Source organism: Calonectris borealis, chromosome 5 (assembly GCF_964195595.1).
Source record: "Calonectris borealis chromosome 5, bCalBor7.hap1.2, whole genome shotgun sequence".
Taxonomy (NCBI): domain Eukaryota; kingdom Metazoa; phylum Chordata; class Aves; order Procellariiformes; family Procellariidae; genus Calonectris; species Calonectris borealis.
Genome location: NC_134316.1, coordinates 1,636,055 through 1,654,397, shown reverse-complemented (window position 1 = coordinate 1,654,397; position 18,343 = coordinate 1,636,055). Strand labels below are relative to the sequence as shown.

The following is an 18,343-nucleotide window of genomic DNA, read 5'->3' as shown; positions in this document are numbered from 1 at the left end:
GGGGGGAGAAGTAGGATTCACAAACTATCCATCAGTCTTGTTTCAGTTACCTAGGCCTGTATGTTTTCATCCTCTTTTGTCTTTAAAGAGGCGTGAGTGGCTGACATCCAGCCTGGCGCTGGTCTGTATTAGACCCACACACCTCATGTGTCAGCAAGGTTATTTACGTCTGTTAATCTCCCTCACTTCTCTACGGGCCTTTTTCTGGAGCGTGTTCACAAAGGGATGGGAAGGAGTAAAAATAAAAGGTTCTTTTGCCAGGTAGCCACAGTGTGGCAGCAACAAGCTGCAGCCTGTCGCAGAGCAGCCAGGCTTCACCCGGGGAGTCGCCTCTGCCTGCGGCCCCAGCAGGCAGGAATGGTGAAGCAATGGTCACAGGGTGGGGCCGGGAGAGGAGGTGAGGAGACGGCAGCTGCCAGGCCACCTAAGAACAAGGGAACTTACTTGCTCTCCAGGGCCCATCCAGCTCTACTTCAAACCTAGTAAACCTTTCGTGTTCTGGGCAAGAAGAATAAGGAGCATTTGGCAATTCACCTTTTTCCTAGGAAATAGGGCTACTGCTCTTGCAGTAGATGGCAAGTAACTGCAGGTAGGCTCCTTCCCCTCTCTCACCACCTTTCTGCCTAAGCCAGAAAGCTTTACTTTGCCAAAACACGTCAGCCATTATTCTCATTTTTAAAGAAGTTTTGGAATGATCGTACCCAGCAAACAAAAACCAGCCCTGCGCAGCGAGTCGCTTGCCTTGCTCGCCCTGTGCCGCCAGCCAGCCGCCTGGGCAGCAGCAGCACCGGCCCTGCTGGAGGCAGAGGGGTGAGAGCGCCCGGCAGAGGCACATCCTTGCGTTAGGAGACGAGCAGAGGTGGAGGTAGCGCATGCCAAAAGCCCCTGATGCTTCTGCAAGGATTTATTTACATATTTTACAGTGAATCAAAACTCAGTAAAGTGCAGTTAAAAGAAAACAGCCTGGGGGGCAAGAAATCAAGTTTCACTCCCCTTAGCTCTTGGCAGCTCCATTGCCTCTCCCCTTAGGGCAGAGGTTCTCAGGCAGCATCTGCACGTCAAAACCGTAGTGGAGGTAGCGGTAGATCTCCTCTGCCTTCTGTGGGCTGACCTGGGCGCCGGTGGCGATGTCCAACGGGGAGCTGTAAGAGACCACAGCAGGAGGGCACCTCACCTGCAGCTCTTTGGAGTCCAATGGGCGATTCGCGGACAAAAGGGGAAACTGCCAGTGTCCAGTGTGAAGAGAGCGACAGGAACGCCATGAGCTGCTGGTGGTCGCCTCTCCCCAGGTTTCTGAGGGCTGGGCGCACACCAGACAAAGCCTAAGAGAGCTGCAGAGAAAACAGAATGCTGGGAAAGGGGAAAGGAGAAGGATGGTGGAAGGAGGGATGGTGGAAGCGGAGCCCGTGTCATTGCCCTGGTCTGCTCAGTTCGAGGAGACTGAGAAATGCATAAAGAACAGGACTGATGCGGGGACAGGAAAGCTCCCAGGGAGCTCTGGCAGTAACAGAAAGGCACACGAAGGATCTTTGAGCAACCACCCCAGCAGATCCCGGATGAGACAGAGGAGCGAAAGGGAAGTCAGGCCTCAAAGCGCTTGCCATACATCTTTGCTGTTACCTGTTGGCCATCTTCTTCACGGAGTCAAAGTAATGGCACATATTGAGAGCAGCCAGGTAACTGAGATGAGGAATACTCAAGTAGAAGTTGAGCATTTCCCGTTTGTGACCCTCCACCTCTGTTGGCACGCAAATGGCAGCGTTTTTTCTTTGCTCCACCAAAACCAGGTCTTTCAGCAAACCGGCAGTTTCCTCTTGGCAAGAGCTAAAAAGAATTCGAACCCCAGCTTGGACCAAGGCTGAGAGGACACTGTCGTAGTACTGTGTCCTCTGGAAAAATCGTGACGTTTCTCCTGCAGTTAAAATACAGAAAACTCAGTGAGATTTAAGTGCTAAATTACTGTGAAAAATCTAATATGAATCACACAAAGCAAAACAACTCCAAGATTCCCTGCTTTGAGAACTCACAACCAAAAACAAGGTGAGGGAAAACATCTCAAGGAGAGGAGGCAGGAGGGGTCACAGGAGCAGAATTTACTCGGTTATTTGAGAGATGATAAAGTTTAGGAATTAACACTGAAATTGCAAATTAAATATCGTTAGGAGAGAGGATTGAGAGGAACACATGACAAGTGATAAACAACAGGACAGACCAAATCAGAAGAGGTTTGGTAATGCTACAAAAGTAAGAATGCATTTGAACACTGTCAAACAAGAAACCAGCAGCGCTCTGCAAACAGCGTAATGAGAAAAACTGGACAAAAAGGATGAAAATGAATGACACCTTCAGCAGCGGGGTAAAAAGGCAGCTCAAACGCACCCCACTTATCTACAGCCTCCACTGAAAAGCTACATCTTCAGTGACCAATTCTATCATTGTTTCCATATCTGAACCATCAATAACTTAGATTTACGTCACAAAAACAAAGCTGCATTCACAATTTGATTTCAATAGTGGAATTTTACATCTCAGAATATCTGTAATTTAATTGGAGTTGTGAGCTCTAGTTCCACATCCTCTGTGAAGCAGGTGCAAGTAAGACCTCTCAATTATTTTCTAGATGGCACTGAGAATTTCGTTTGATTGCATAATTTGGATCTTTTAGTATTAAAACAAATGGTCCAAACTGTATAAATTAAAGAAATAGTCTTGAATTTTCCACAGATGTTTAATCAAGTCAGGAAGCATCTTTGAGACTCCTCTATTCTGTGCTTTGTGACAGGAGGCAATAGCTCAAACACAGCCTTCCCAAAGTAACTCTTTGTAGGAGTGCCCTTTTTGTCTTTTTCTAAAAACTGGTTTCATTCAGCTGATTATCTTCTGCTTGTTCAAGCAGCTGCCATTACGTGGTTTGGTCTCTACATTTTGGAGGTAGACAATATGTGGGATGGTGTGCTCAGGCTGGCTACCGTTCTTGCTGGTTCTAAACAGTGAGAATTTTCTTATACAGTTTGATACCACTCGTTAGGTTACTGCTAGAAAAACTATTTTTCTTGAGTCCACTATTATTTTAGTGCTGAGCATAGATAAGATTGTGCCTGTTCAATAAAGGAACTATTCCTACCTTCTTGGTTGAAATCTGTCTTGAAGTTGGGGGTTTTTTTGCACATATTAATACAGTCAATTAATAATGTTTGCTTTTCCCTGCCTCAGTAATTAGTAAGCAACGTATCCCTCTGGATCCAGTTGTGTATCTCTGCCAATACTAAATGGCCCTCAAAAGCAAAACAAATTTTAATGTTCAGCTGATGACCTTATTAATGTAATACTCCTACAGAGACTAAAATACAGGTTTTCAATCTACTTTCCGTCCTGTATTATACACAAAGCTAGTGTGGCCAGTGCAAGCCTTGAGCAGAGACCAGTGTGTCCCCATGGTGCCCCTGCCCGGGAACACCTACCTGTTTTAATCCTGTCCTTTTCCACAATCACACATATTCTCTCAAACATGTTCTGCAGGCGCTGGATCCGCTGCGTCATTTTATTCCTGTTCACAGAGTTCAGTAATTCTGACAGAAATTTCCTTTCCACTGCCATGCGGTTGCTCACGATGTAATCGCTGCTGCTCAGCGAGCAAACCTGCACCTTTACTCCGTGAACGGCCTTCAAGGAAGAAATCACCTCTGCTCCAGAGGAGATCTCACGACTGTCTGCCAGTATACAGAGTGGAGGTTTTTCCTCCAGAGGGTGACGTGAAAACAGAGCTGTAGCTGAAGAGGGGTTTGTGGAAGCAGAACAAGGTGGAACTGAAGTGCTCCTACAGGTGTTCTTCAAAGAACTTTCCACCTGTAAATGTTTAAAATCACACGGTATTTCTAAGAGATCACAGAAGCATAAGGCCAAAGAACAACATGCCAATAAAAAAAAAATAAAGTTTTCAAATACTGATCCTTAACATATACACTTTGTTCAATGTTTTTTTTTTTTTAAATACAAGTAATAAAATCTTAGGAAAAAAGGTATTTTTTGATATTGCAAAACATTAACACGTTCAGATTAACACTTTAACCCCCTATAAACAATTTCCCAAATTAGTTGATCTAATTATTTAGCAGTTTGAATGACAAAAGCATGCAGCCTTCACTAATGAGTTCAACAAAAACTGAATACTGTAAATGACACAAGTCAGGCAGAAAAGCGTAAGAGATCAGGAATCCAACTATGAAGGGTCTTAATTTAGGACAGTGAACAAGTATTTTATAACTACAAAACCCAAAGAATTAGTGGACACTCTACTATTTGAAATAGATCCATATTCCTCCATGATCGTCAGACTCAAGACAGTATCTAATCCACAATTTTTATTTATTGACTGCTAAGATACTCTCCAAGTTATCCTGCGAGTACAAAAGCTTCCCATACCAAAGAAAAGGGAGACGATTGTCATGGTTTAACCTGGCCGGCAGCCAAACCCCACGCAGCTGCTTGCTCACTCCCCCTCTCCAGTGGGACGGGGAGAGAATCGGAAGAGAGAGTGAGAAAAACTCGTGGGCTAAGATAAAGATAGTTTAATAGAACAGAAAAGAGAAAATAATAATAATAATGGTAGAATATACAAAATGAGTGATGCACAATGCAATTGCTCACCACCCGCGCTGACCGATAACCAAGTAGCAATCGGCACTTCCTGGATCACGCCTACCCTTCATATACTGAGCATGACGTCACATGGTATGGAATACCCCATTGGCCAGCTGGGCTGGCTGTCCTGATTATGTTCCCTCCCATCTTGTGTACCTAGCTCAGTCAGTAGGCACGGGAGCTGTCCTTGGACTAGGAGGGCACTTAGCAACAACTGAAAACATCGGTGTGTTATCAACATTCTCCTCATACTAAATCCAAAACACAGTACTGGAAGAAATTTAACCCTATCCCAGCCGAAACCAGGACAACGATGTAAAGCAGTGTAAACAGAATGGACCTGCTCCTTTATCACCAGAAGCACACTCACTCTTGCTGCTATATTGCTGACAGCCCTCAAAACAACAGTGCAATGGGACAGGTTCCCACCGCGCGGGATTCTCCCACGCGTAATGAGAGGAAGGTCCTCGTTTTGAATTAACACTGACCTCAGCGGGAGCCTGGAGATCCTCTTTCCCTGAATCAGAACCAGCGAGCGCTGGTGGAAAGCGTGTGCTCCTGACTTGATGGTCTGGGTGAAAATCCAGCGTTTCAGATACTGAAGCTTTCAAGCTGAGAAGCATCTCACTCTTACTCTCCACAGACTGATGAACACCAGTTTCCCCAGCAATTTTTTTGTGCTGCGCAGAACAGACTGAAGGCAATGACTTGGGTAACTTAGCATTTTCCTGTTCTGCCCAGAAACAGTCTGTTTTCATGGGCTTCTCATTGCTGACACTTGTTTCTTCCCCGCTGGAATCACTGAGAACAATAATTCGGGATGGTTTCTTCTTTTGCATTGGGACAGGGTAGTTCTCTTCCATCCTGGCCTGGTTTAATTTTTTTCGGCGGCGAGTGAGGTATTGTTTTTTTCCACTAGTAAAACTCTCATTATTTAGGAGATCAAAATTAATGCACACTTCCTCCTCACTAGATTCACTTTTTTTGCAAGTTTCCTCTTCCTCCTCTCCAACACAGAAACTGTCTTCTGCATAAGTCTGGTCTTGCTCAGGAATCTGGCGGGGGGGAAAACCAAACTCAGTAAGTTTTGAAACACTGCAATGATTTTGCTCCTCTCCATAAACACACTGCGTATCCAATCCATCCCATGCACAAGTACCACGGGGTCTAGGGGCTTCTCACACCTCTCAAAACCTCCCCTGCGGAATATGCTCCGCAGTTCCTGAGCTACTTCCCTGAGGGCCCAACACTGGGGCCCTACACATTCGTAGCTGTGTCTGGAACGAGCGTACACTCAGATTTCAGTCAGGCTCATGATTCGTCACCAGAAAGCTTTTAATGGGAATATTAATTGTAGTATCACAATAGAAGCGAGTCTCGCTCGCTAATACTACTATCAAACAGGTTGGAATGCAGACAGGAGCAACTCCTTTGCGTGTCTCTGCACAGGGGGAAGGACTCTGAACCACCACGCTTGCACACTAGGGACAAGTTGAAGTTTTGCATGAAGAAAGGCAGATTCCACACCTTGTACTACGCGCATAACGAACTCCGCAGCACACGCACTATATGATGCCTTTGCAATGTGTAAAATGAAATAGAAGTTCAAGCTTTGCATTTTCAGCAACACTGCCTCAGCTGCAATAACAACAAAACTGACATAATAAGCCAAGGCTGCTTGGAAATTGAGTCCCATGCACGCTTCTTATCTGCTTGCAAATAATCAATAAGCACAACCTGAATTTTTGTGTGTTAACAAAAAAAAAGTTATTTATCCTTTTCATCAAATATAGAACTCCATTTTCTTGTGCTGAAGATGATATAAAAACCAGGAATACAGGATACAGAAAAAAAAAAAATGGGAGGGGGGGGAGATAAGGAACCATCCTGAGCATCCATTTTTCCAATTCTGTTTAGCTACTTAATTTCCCAAGGGAAAATTAAGTAGCTAAAAATACTGTGTAAGTGATTTATGTCATGTGATGTACGAAGAGTTCAGAGTAAAACAAAACCCAGAAGACAGATCACGGAGGAAACGTCTCAGCTGAGCACCGTGCAGTGCTCACATGGAGGGGAAACACAGCCAGGCATGACAGAAACAGAGCTAAGCCAGGAGCAGGCAGGATAAGAAGTTAACATTTTGAAAGAAGCTCCGTTACAATAATCCAGCAATGTTTCACTGGCACTTTCATGAGCACACAGAATTAGTGCATAACAATGCTGTATGTAATATGGCAAGAGCTTGGCTAAGGACCTGCTTTGGAGAGTCATTTGTGCTCAGTAGTTACCCTACGCGGCAGGGGCACAACTGGCATCTGGGGACCATGTAAAGGGTCATCTCCAGTAACACTGGGACACTGGACAGCAAGAGGCACCCTGCCAGAGCGCGCTGAGGAGCAACAAGCACTGTTAAATATGCTACTTTATTTTCTTGTAAATGTTTCCAAACTTACATTTCAGGAGCTAACCTTATAATTGCTAGAGAAAATTTGATCTCTTGGCACGGCTCCTTGTCTGGCAACAAAAGCGCGGGGCAATCTGACATACAGCTGGGTAACAGGAATATGCCCAAACTGTTACACCTCTATTTGGGGGATTGCTTGTTTCACCAAACTCAGGAAAGTCAGTTAAGAGCCTGGAAACATCACATGCTGGGTGACAGGACTTTTCCTCAGAAGGTGTCAGTCAGTATCCTCTGTGACAGTGGAAGACAGCGGAGAGGAGGCGATACACTTCCGACCCTGGAAGCACCGTGCAGTCCTACATCGATCAACAACGATCGCCACTCTTCAGTGAAAAGACTAGGGATTGGGATGCTTTCACTGCAGACTGGTTGACAGCCTCTCTCCAGCTGAAGAACAGGGTGTGTACGCTTCCATCAAAGCATACGTGTCTGCACGCTTTAACTTAAAAATCAAAATGAAGTCAAAAGTCTTTGTTAGAACTTATTATTCATCAACAATAGGCTGCAAACTACACTTCAAAGTAGGATTAGAACCTAAATACGGTCACACGCAATCGGAATTTCACAAGGACAGTAGTCATTTCGTTTCATACCTGTGAGAAAATTGCCATGTTGTTGAATTCACGATGAACCATTTTGTATCTGTTGCCAAGAGCTGGACTACGCACAGATTTCAGGTAAACTCCTTTCATCTCACAGTCTGAATTAAAAGAGGAAGATAAAAGAGAATACAGTATTATTAAGGATATAATTTTTAATTCATTATTGTTACATCATGTTTTCCATATTAAGTAATTCCTTTATAGCCTTCCAAAAACCTGTATTTCACAAAACAAAAATTTGAAATTCTCCAAACACCTCTGAAAATCCCAAAGCCAAGGACTAGGTCTACCCAGCTTGGCATCACAAAAGCTGCCATGTAGAAGGTTTTCTCAGCAGGCAGAGCTCTGGATGCCCGCAGCAGGGAGAAGGGCAATTTAACCACAGCAAAACCAAATCACTCAGTTTTCCATGTTGCAAGTCTCTCCCAAAACAGACACAACAATTGATTTCAGAGACTGTATGAGAAAGGGATAGGTTTACTGAAGCCCACACAGGATCTTACAGTGAACAACTCACAATTTCAGTGGAGAAGGAAAATCCTCAGCAACATCTGGGAATCTTAAATGGTAGTAAGATGATTTCGTCATGCAAATATCCCAGGGAAAGACAAGGTTCATAAGCACAGGGGTAAGTAAACCATCTTGGCCAAAAAACAGCATTACCTTGTCAGCTCTGTCAGTGTCAACACTGTAATTTTATCTTTAACATTTATTTCATATCATATTTTAGATCTCTCTGTAACAGAAGACCTGAAAAATTCAGAAATTTCTAAGTGAAACGGAAAATTGTGTTTCCCTTCAATCATAATGGTGTATGAGGGAGCGGTTGACTCTTAGCGAGAGGCGATCTGCCCCCGTGATCCTCAAAAAACAGACACCAGCCTGCTCAAAACTACTGCACCATAGAGACTCCAGTGAGGAACTTACTACATAAGAAACCCATACGAATACAAACAGAAAAGGTACAAACAGATAATGGAAAGCACCTGATTCACCACAGCTGAGGAGGTTGCAGCTTATTAGCTGACACATGCTGACATATTAGCTGAGTGAACGGCCATGCCATTTGCTAAGCAACACCCCTTATCTTAAAGCCATAAACAACTCTCCTCATTCACCATTTAACACTTGTGTGACCTCTACATCATCATTCAGGAATTGAGCAAGTGAAGAGTTCAGCTCGTTCTCTGCATCATCACTCTCATCAGATGAAACACTATCTGCGTCTTGCTGGGACAACTCTGCTTCTTCATCTAAAAACTGTCTTGCTGCATTCTAAAAATGAAAAAAATCCAAACAAAATTTTAGTTAGAAGGTGGCTCACAATTAACTAATGTTACATATGAGATCTCTGATTAAATCAGTTCATAACTTCAGAACATCAGCTGCTTAGATGATCACAGACATTAGGCTTCTAGCTTTGAAAAGAGTATCCATCACAGGGAACAGTGACATAAAGAACACAAAGTTCAGTGAAATACGTGACAGCTCTGAAATGTCTGTCCCACCAGCACAGAAGGGTGAAGCTGGAGTCCATTTCAAAGCACTGGCCAAAGGTAACCACAGTGTGTAGCACTGTTTGCACCTAGACTAGTTAATAGTACAGGAAGAATTTGCTAACACATAGTAGCTAAGCGACCCAAAAGTATTAGCTTATTTTGTAACTTATAAAACTAGTTTTACTGATTTTATTTGCTTTCAAAAATCTGGTTTGATTGTGAAGTGCTGGATTACTCTGAAACTTCAGATACAGACTTCACGCTGGTTTGCCCTTTCCTGTTTAGGACTTAGGATTAATTGTTTCATGAATTCATCACACAATGCAACTCATTATTGAGAAAATGCTCGACTTTCAGGGAAGATGAGGCACTTCACATGTGAACTGCAGTCCAGAAGACATGATACAAAACTTGGACTACGTTCCATCAAAACCGAACAATGAAACATTCACAAGAATGTACATAGAAACAAAACAAATTAGTTCAGAAAGATGTTTTGTCAGAGATACATTATATTAAGCTAAATTTTTCTCTTATAATTTCAGCTATAAAGTACTAAAGTAAAATGTGAAAAAAACTCAAAAAACATTACATATCCCAATTACTCCAGAAGAATGATTTGTTTGCCTTCAAAATACTTTGAATAGAAAGCACAAAGCTGTGAATTTTAGTTTAGTACATGGAAGACTAAGGCATCTGGTGCTACAATAAGTGACATCTCTGATTTTCAAATTTTCCCAAGTCTTTTAATTATTTGCTTACACCAATTAGTATGCTTGAATGACAGGCATTATTAATAGTTCCTTTTCTAGAACAGTTTTGATTATTCTGAAACACACTGGAGGTCACCTGTTCACAGGAAAGAACTCTCAATGCTATTGCCAATTAGTCTTAATCCTTCTTACTTGTGAAGGACTACAGAGAGGACAAACCCTGCAGTGTGAAAGCACTGTGACACCAGAAACTAACAGTCAAGAGTCTGGTTACACGTGGGAAACAATAAGTTACCAGGTTCTTAAATTATTTACTGAATCTTTGAATTCAGTGCCAGTGGCTTATTTTGGTCACCTTGGACTTCTCACAAACTCCGTTAACCTAATTGCAGATCTCTGCTGCACTTACAACTCCATTACCTGTACTTCCGACAGAACACCGTAACTGATGGTGGACTGATCAGAATGATTTTGATGTCTTGGATCTTCTGTGGATCTGGAATTCTGACATGTTCATCACTATGAACGTTTAGGTAAGATGATATGTGAAGGCAGAGTAGAATTTCCTAAGTATACAGGTAACACACTCTCTTTCCATGAGCCTTTTGGTCTCACATTAAAAAAAAATGTTTAAATAAAACTGAAAAACAGATTTTTCATCTACCTAATTCTTTGTATCCAGAACATAAAATACTGATACTATAGGGAAGTCTCCATAATGAAGATTATCTGTAAAACATTAAAAATATCCAACATAATGTGCCCCAGAGTCCTGATTACAGTAATTTCTGCTTAGCAGAACCACATCCATGCGTATTTAAAAGCTCTTCAACTTACTATGAATATATTATTCTGGCCCTGCAACCTCTCCTGCATCCATTCCTGATGCAGTGACAGATTAAAGTGTAAAATACTAAGTTTAAATTTAAGCTTTGGGGTCGAGGGACCATTGCTGTCTTAAGATGTTCAAAGTTGAAACCATTAGAGTAGGTGGTAAATTCAGATGATCAAATATCCTAATAGCGTAAGTTCTGGACAAGTACCGGAGCTTCCTGAGTCTGACTAATCTCTGAGTACCTTCTACTTGTAATGTAAATTGTTGTTTTGCTTCAGAACATTATTACGCAGGGCCCTGCAGATTCCTCTGGAAGTCAGGCAATGGACGTGAGGGTTCAGATCATTATCCAGTGTTTCAAGATGTCATGTCAAATGTTTGCAGCAAACTTTTGTGAAATAGCTAAGAGCCTCAACCCTCCTAAACAATGTCTTAAAAACAAAGAACTGCCCAACTGCATGCCTACTGTAAGACAGTTGTATCATGAGATCCTGCAAAGGCCATAAAATAGACAGAAACTCCATTTTTTAGGCCATAAAATACACAAAAGCTCCAGAATGAGTGACTCAATGACACAGTAAATTTTCGTCTTAAGTATGTGAAACCAGTGCTCAACATTTCTGGCATTTTCATGGTTTTTTTAAATTTAAATTCAGACAAATCAGAAAATATTTTCAGTTCATTCTTGCAATTTGAACAGAAAGGAGAATCTCACTAAGTCTCTTTCTGTCTCTTATTTTGTTTTTGTTTGGTAACATATGCTGCTTATGTTCAAAGAAGCATTCTTCTGAACTAGGTTTCACAAGTGCAAACATGCACTTACATACATGCACACACATATGACAATGCACAGCCATTATCTACATTGCAACTTCAATGCAAACTGCTCCAAATATGACCTTCAACGTATTAAGAGACATGTAACGTCACATACCTTGTATATAAAATTGCTCTTGACCTTTTGCCGTTTCCTACTTCTCAGCTGTTTTTTGTCACAGGCTGCTGAGCTGCTATTTGTGACCCTACTTGAGTTCTTGTGAAAATCCATGCTGTCATCACTGGACATGTCTGACTAGAAGAACATTTCACAAACAGTTCAATAAATAAGACTAAAGCAAGCAATACTTTAATTACACAGTCATCCTTCAACACCTGTTTTTTTTAAGCAACACCTGATTTTTTGTGATTGATTTGCTATGGCAAAATAATGCAATAATGCTAATCATCTTACTAAATATAAAAGGAACAGAAAAACACGTTATTTGGAAGAAAAATCAGGTCAACTGTGACATGAGGTTGTTTGGTTTTTTTGGTTCAAACCTTTGTGGAAGAAAGATTATTTTACTGCCTTTCACAACGGGAGAGGCTCAGCTCTCCTGCCTATAACAATAATTCACTGCCAAACAACTACAAAGTCATTTTTGGAGACCTCGGGAAAAAATTGAAGGAAGGGAAGCAATTACATTCTAATATGCCTTAGGTCAGATGGCATAAAATATTCTTAATAAGAACACTTGCCTACTGACTGGAGAAAGAGTGAATGTTTAAATATATACTCCATAAATGAGTTTGCATTATTTTTCTTCTGTCTCACCAAAGCACTTACTAACCATGTTAAGTGGGTGTTGACGTTTTCTGATGGCACGAATCGGCGATTCAAAATCACTATCATTCATAACCTATGTAAACAGAAATAAGTATAATTGCAAAGAGGATTTTTGTTTTGGCGTTTGACTTCCTTGTCATTTTGCTTCTCTTGTCTTTTTTTTTTTTTTTTCTTTTTCTAAGACTCACATCAGGAGACATCAAAACATTCTTTTTTGTCCTATTTTTTCTCTGGAAAACGATCTCCTCTTCACTCTCACTGCTGGTTCCTACAGAAAAAATAGTAAACAACATGCACAAGAAAATGCATTGTTCACAATACAATATTGCTATAACTGAGCAATCAAAATCTGACTCTCTCATAAAAGTACCTACAAAGGAGATTACTTATTGATCTATGGGGCAAATACTGTTCTCTTTAGCCTTGTTAATCAAAATAAATAATCTCCAGCTGAGATGTACAATAAATCCTAGTTCCCTGGAGGGTCTCTGCGTGGAAGTGATTACCCCAGGCAGTATAGATACAGAAAAAGGGAGGTGAAAAATGAAACCAAGAAAAGCAGCCCTTAGAAGTTGAGTAAGAGTTACACTTCTGGAAGCGTTTTGTAACACATATCCCTTTGGGTGCACTGAAACAAAACCAGAACTCACTAAAAACTCCACTTTCCAATTCCTTTTCAAACAACTGCAGCCTTTTTTGTTTTTACAAAGGACAGCCTTTATGAAATACAAGATATTCCTTCACATTCTGCATGACAAAGCTCCAATTCTGACAGAGAGACCTTGGACTCGGTGCAATAGGTATGCTGTCTATTGTAAATCCTTCCTACCCCAAAGCAGGCTCGACATTAACTGCAGCTACGGCATTCTGCCTTATTTTTAACTCTGTTTCTTTGGGAGTATGGCAGGATAGGGTGGGACGAAGAGTTGGTTCTGACTAAATCACTGGAAGGTTTGAATTTCTTTAAGGAAAAGCACAAAATTCCCAAACATTCCACTTATAACATAACATATTTAAATACCAATAACTATCATTTCAACAGCACACACTGCCCGGGGAGGTTTTCAAGACCCGACCGGACAAAGCCCTTAATCTGATCCAGGTTCAGTATTAACCCTGCAATTCTAAAACAATTAGAAGCAATTTGTTTCCGTCTGTGGTTTTGTTTTTGGGGTGGTTGGGGTTTTTGGGGGGTTTGTTTTGGTTTTGGTTTTTGTTTTTGTTTTTTTTTAAATGGATTACAATTTTTGAATTTAGCGAACTAACATATCAGTTTGAAGGTGTGATGATTCAGGAAGAAAGGTGGCATTCAACAACCAATCACCTTCAGAAAATATGATGACTATCAGACAAATTCAAAGAGAAGGAAAAAAAGATGCTTTAATCACCAAAGGGACTGTTTATGCTTTGTTTCAATGTTTAAGGACATTAACAAAACCATTCAGAAAAACTCAATGTGCCCTATGAATCAGACCGAGTACTATTAAGCCTGAATTATTTTGAAAGTATTTCAACGTTATTAGAGATAAACACGACAAAGTTGTGAATATGACCCGTAAGTGACCTACAAGTGAAGAATGATGGTCATTTATATATCGGCAATAGTTGAATACGAAATATTTTTTTATGGTATATTGGTCCTAAAACACAAAAAGACAAAAGGGGAGAGAGAAGGGAGGAAATAAAAAATAGAATAGAGCCTACAAACAGTCGATATTTTTAAGACAATCCAGGTTTGTGCTGAAGTTATAATCAGAAAATTTTAAATACAAGTCAGTTGTCATGCAACTAAACTGAAAGAAATCCATCAGTAGAGTTTCTATTCCTCGGGAACAATGATAGGAAAATATGAAGGCATGGATTCAGGGATTGAAGTGTAACAGACCCAGATGATTACGAATCCTCTCAGATACTGAGAGGATTAAGAAACGGCTTTAAAGGCAGCTATAGCTCACACAAGTATGTCTCACATGGTTGCATCGTTAGCACTTGTGAAGAGGTACGAGAGGTTTAATTGCGAGTACTTTCTCCAATATGCATGCATGCATTTCCGCCTCAATCGTATGCAGGATTAAGGTTCTGGAAAGTCTCCTCACTGAGCCAACTTCTAGTATTATAACCATTATTCCCTTTTCCTTTCATCCTTCCCACCTAAGTCATAAAACCAAATTGAGGATCCAAAAGATAGTGGATTCTACATTATTTATTTAAAGATGAAGGTATTAACTAACTGTACCACTGAAATCCCTACCTTCAGCAGGAAACACACGTGAACTATGAAGGTTGATTTCTTTCAGGTTTTCAGTTCTTCCTAAAGGGGAATCAAATGCATCCACGGCTGAACTCCCAAAGTTCTGCCTATGTGGGCTTGTATTTACTTCATCTGTAAGAGGCACCTCTGGAATTTCCTCCCTGGCACTAGGGAAGACATTCATAGGAATTCTTCTGATAGCTTCAACATTCATAACCTTTCTACTTGTTGGGGTAGAAAGTGCAGAAGCCAAAGCTTCAGGTGATCCACTTCCCGTTCTTCTGTCTCCTGACTTCAAGAAAGGCACTGCAGTGGTAGCATCCTCAGTCCCTTCTCTGTCATTCGTGCTCCTACTCTGGAATGGGAATGGTGTGGAAATGCCTCTTCTCTCAAGACTTCTGCAACCTCGTTTTGGAGATGTTTCAAGTCTGGAGCTATTCAGTAATTTTTTTTTATCAGTGGATTTAACATCTGCATGACTCCCTGAGGTATCATTTAATTTTCTGGTATTATTAGTATTTATAGCTTCTTCAGAGATTTCATTCTCACATTCTTCAACGGAAAATCCCAGATCAAAGTTAACAGAAAACAGTTCTTGAGAACAGTCATAAAGATCATCGTTATCCAGAAACTGCTCAGTCACACTAATATCACCTGACATTTCCATGGTTGTGGTTTTACTGCTTATTGGCTGCTCCTTGCAGGTTTTGTCAGCGTTCATGCAGCACACCTCTGACGGAAACCACTCGGATCCTCGCTCTGCAACTGGCCTAGCAACACTCGCACCTGAATCTGACTTGACTAAACACTTACTGTTCATAGAAAAGCTTCCATTATTTGTGTCACAAATGTGTTCATCTTCAAATAAACGGATACTCTTCTCTTCATCAATAATCGCATTTTTCTTGTTAATTTCAAGATCTTCTTTATCTTTTTGAACAAAATACTTATTTGAAGGATTATTTATCAGAGTGTGATTTATTGTTGGAGTTTTCTTTTGAATTTCAGTGAATTCTTCATTATCAAACAGACTATCAAAGCTGTCATTCCAGTGAAGTTCCTCTTTGGCTTTAACAACAACAGTCTCAGAAGATGATACAGTTTTTGAAAAACAGGTACTTACAGCAGCGCACAATCCACTTGTGACTTTCAGTTCAGGATTTTCAAAGAGCAGCAGTGAATGATCAGCTTCTGAGGATGCAGGAAAGACTTTGTCCCACAGTCTCTCTGAATAACTATCAGAAATAACTTTTTGAAAACGATGTATTGTTTCTTCATTTCTCATCGTGTTGTCAAAATCATAAAGTTTATTCAAAGAGGGAGGAGATTGTGATAAAAGCCTTTTCACATGGGAAAATATTTGTTTTAACCAAGAAGGCTCCTCAGATGGTCTCACAAGTTCAAATGAGTCCACATATGATTCAGGAAGATAAAATAAGTCAGAGGACACAGGTGATTTCTCAACTGTGAAGCTACTATAACCCGAATCTGCGTAGTTCGTCCCCAGTGACCCACAAGCTTTATCTACAGTTTTGTATTCCTTTATTGCAGCACTTTCATGAATTGCAGTACTTTCACTGTTGTCACATAGGTCAACATATTCATTTAAGTCAAATGTCACCTCTAGTTCCTTATCCTTTTGACTGCCCTGGTCAGTATTTTCAACCAGAGCAAGCTTTCTTGCTGAGTAAGAAGCCGAAGTATTAATATCTGTAGGTAACACAGGCACTTCCCAATTTAATCCAGAAGTTCTTTTGGGAGTCTTTGTTTTTGCTATTTTAAACGTGGAAAAGAATTCACTCCCATTATCATTTGTATCAGGTAAAAATGGTTTTACTTTTGATCTGTGTACCATGTCTTTTCTAGATGAGCGTGCTTTTTGATCAAAGATGGAGTTGGTCATGGAAAGATGACTTTTATTCCTTTGAACATTAACATCTTCAATATGTAAGTGAGGCTGAAGCTCCAGATCATAGCTGCAATCTCCCTGGTGACAAAGACAGTGTAATATTTACTATACATACAGGCTTACAAGGACCTGTCATAAGGATATTTAAAACAAGTGACAAAGGTTTTCATACTCCTAAAGGTTATTAGAAAGGGAAAAAAAAGCCCAAAAGGAAACTGCTTTGCATTTAAGGTCAAAACTTTCAAACAAAGAGTTTGCTGGCAGCTTAACTGCAAATCCATGCTTGGGTAGTCAAACCTGAATGTTTAAGAAAGACCAAAAGATACCATGCATAAATAAAGATGGCATTTAACAGAGCACCTATGCACAGTATTCCACACTGAGCGTCTGTGTCGTGCAGTTAAGATGCAAATCTCAGAACATTAACAGCAAGCAACTTCACTTCGCTAATAAAATGTGCAAGGTATTATGTCCTCAGACAGGCTAATGCTTACAGGCTGTAGTTCTGGGAGGACTAGCAAATTGAGAAAGGTGCTGTGAGCAGAAAAAAATCTTTTTCAAGCATAAGTAAGCCTGGAATTCCCTGTTCTCTTCGTACTATCAATTTGTAATTTGGCTATTGCCATTGATGACACATTAAGAACTTCTCACTTACATACTCTGAACTTATTTTTTTTTCACGGATGCTTATTAATCTTCTGTTCAAAAAGGCACTGACCTAGACAACTAACTCTTTTAAAAATATACTTGAAAAAAGCACAATAGACTTTGACATCGCTCCCAGTTAGGTATCCATACAAGGACTGCCTGGATTGAAAAGCTATTTATTTATTGTCCCTTTCACTCTCTCTTTTAAATTAAGATTTCAAAATTAAGGCATGCAGTCTCCAAAAGGAACAGTAAGGGTCAAATGAGGCTCTGAAAGCAATGGTTTGAAACACTCCTTCAAAGTTCAAACCTGTTTCACTAATAAATAAAAATAAGCATGTAAGATCTAAACAGAAGGTACAATTATTTGTTGGCAGTTCAGTCAGATGAATCTCTAGACTCATTAATCCCTGAAATGAAACAAGGTACCTTTATAGAATAGTGGGTGATAAAACTGACTTTTACAATAAAAGGTTACCTGCTTCCTATACAAGTAACATTCTCCAAAAGTCTTACCATATATAAGTAGGAAAAAAATAAGGTCCTCATAATCATAACCTCCTGAGCCCTCCTCACTGTCCAACAAGAGCAGTTCTACTTCAGCTTGTGCTAGCCATGCTGATATTCACTATTCAAACTCCAACATTTGTATCTTCCAGTAGCATCCCATCCTTCTCTAGCTCTTCACAAGCTAGACCCTTCACTCCCTATCTTATGTAGCCAAGCAATGCGCAGACTCTTCTCCCATGGGCATAACCCCTGGTCTTTATTCACAGAGAACATGACTTCTCATTTCTTCAACACCTGGTGTAATTGAGTTGCTAAGAAAGTTTCCAGAGCTGTTCTAACCAATGGCACTGTGACACCAACGTCTTGATAAAATTGGGACCCCTGGGACCACCGAGGCATCTCTTCCAAAAGAGATTGTGAAGAAATTAAGAGTCAGAGTTTCCACCAGTGGTACACCTGGAGCTGTTGTTAAACAACCTTTTACTGCTAGACTCCTTATAGGAGCCAGAGGAGTCAATCATGGAAAACAAAGTTTGAAAAATACTGTGGAAAGTCATTCTACCCCATTACACAAGGCAGAAATAACCATACCTAAAATTACTGCTGCCTGGCTTGTCTAAATGTATTCCTGAAAACAGGATTCGAAGCCACCTTCCATGCATTTG

General features: G+C 40.6%; 1 protein-coding gene and 1 long non-coding RNA gene across 2 annotated transcripts in view; one reads left to right on the top strand and one right to left on the bottom strand.

Annotated features, from left to right (window-relative positions):
• Nucleotides 1–324: 324 nt before the first annotated feature.
• Nucleotides 325–18,343, bottom strand: part of FANCM (FA complementation group M) — a 79,918-nt gene continuing 61,899 nt past the window's right edge. Inside the window, exons 14-23 of the mRNA XM_075150678.1 lie at nt 14,612–16,598; nt 12,549–12,628; nt 12,365–12,433; nt 11,689–11,826; nt 8,826–8,982; nt 7,699–7,805; nt 5,130–5,696; nt 3,462–3,846; nt 1,621–1,912; nt 325–1,142 (exon numbers count right to left, since the gene is read on the bottom strand). Coding sequence (XP_075006779.1) covers nt 995–1,142; nt 1,621–1,912; nt 3,462–3,846; nt 5,130–5,696; nt 7,699–7,805; nt 8,826–8,982; nt 11,689–11,826; nt 12,365–12,433; nt 12,549–12,628; nt 14,612–16,598 — 3,930 coding nt within the window. The 3' untranslated portion in view covers nt 325–994. The remainder of the gene's footprint in view (nt 1,143–1,620; nt 1,913–3,461; nt 3,847–5,129; nt 5,697–7,698; nt 7,806–8,825; nt 8,983–11,688; nt 11,827–12,364; nt 12,434–12,548; nt 12,629–14,611; nt 16,599–18,343) is intronic.
• LOC142082564 (uncharacterized) lies at nt 8,857–12,343 on the top strand. The gene is made up of 3 exons (XR_012673749.1): nt 8,857–9,263; nt 10,312–10,452; nt 11,753–12,343. It is a non-coding gene; the product is annotated as an uncharacterized LOC142082564 (long non-coding RNA).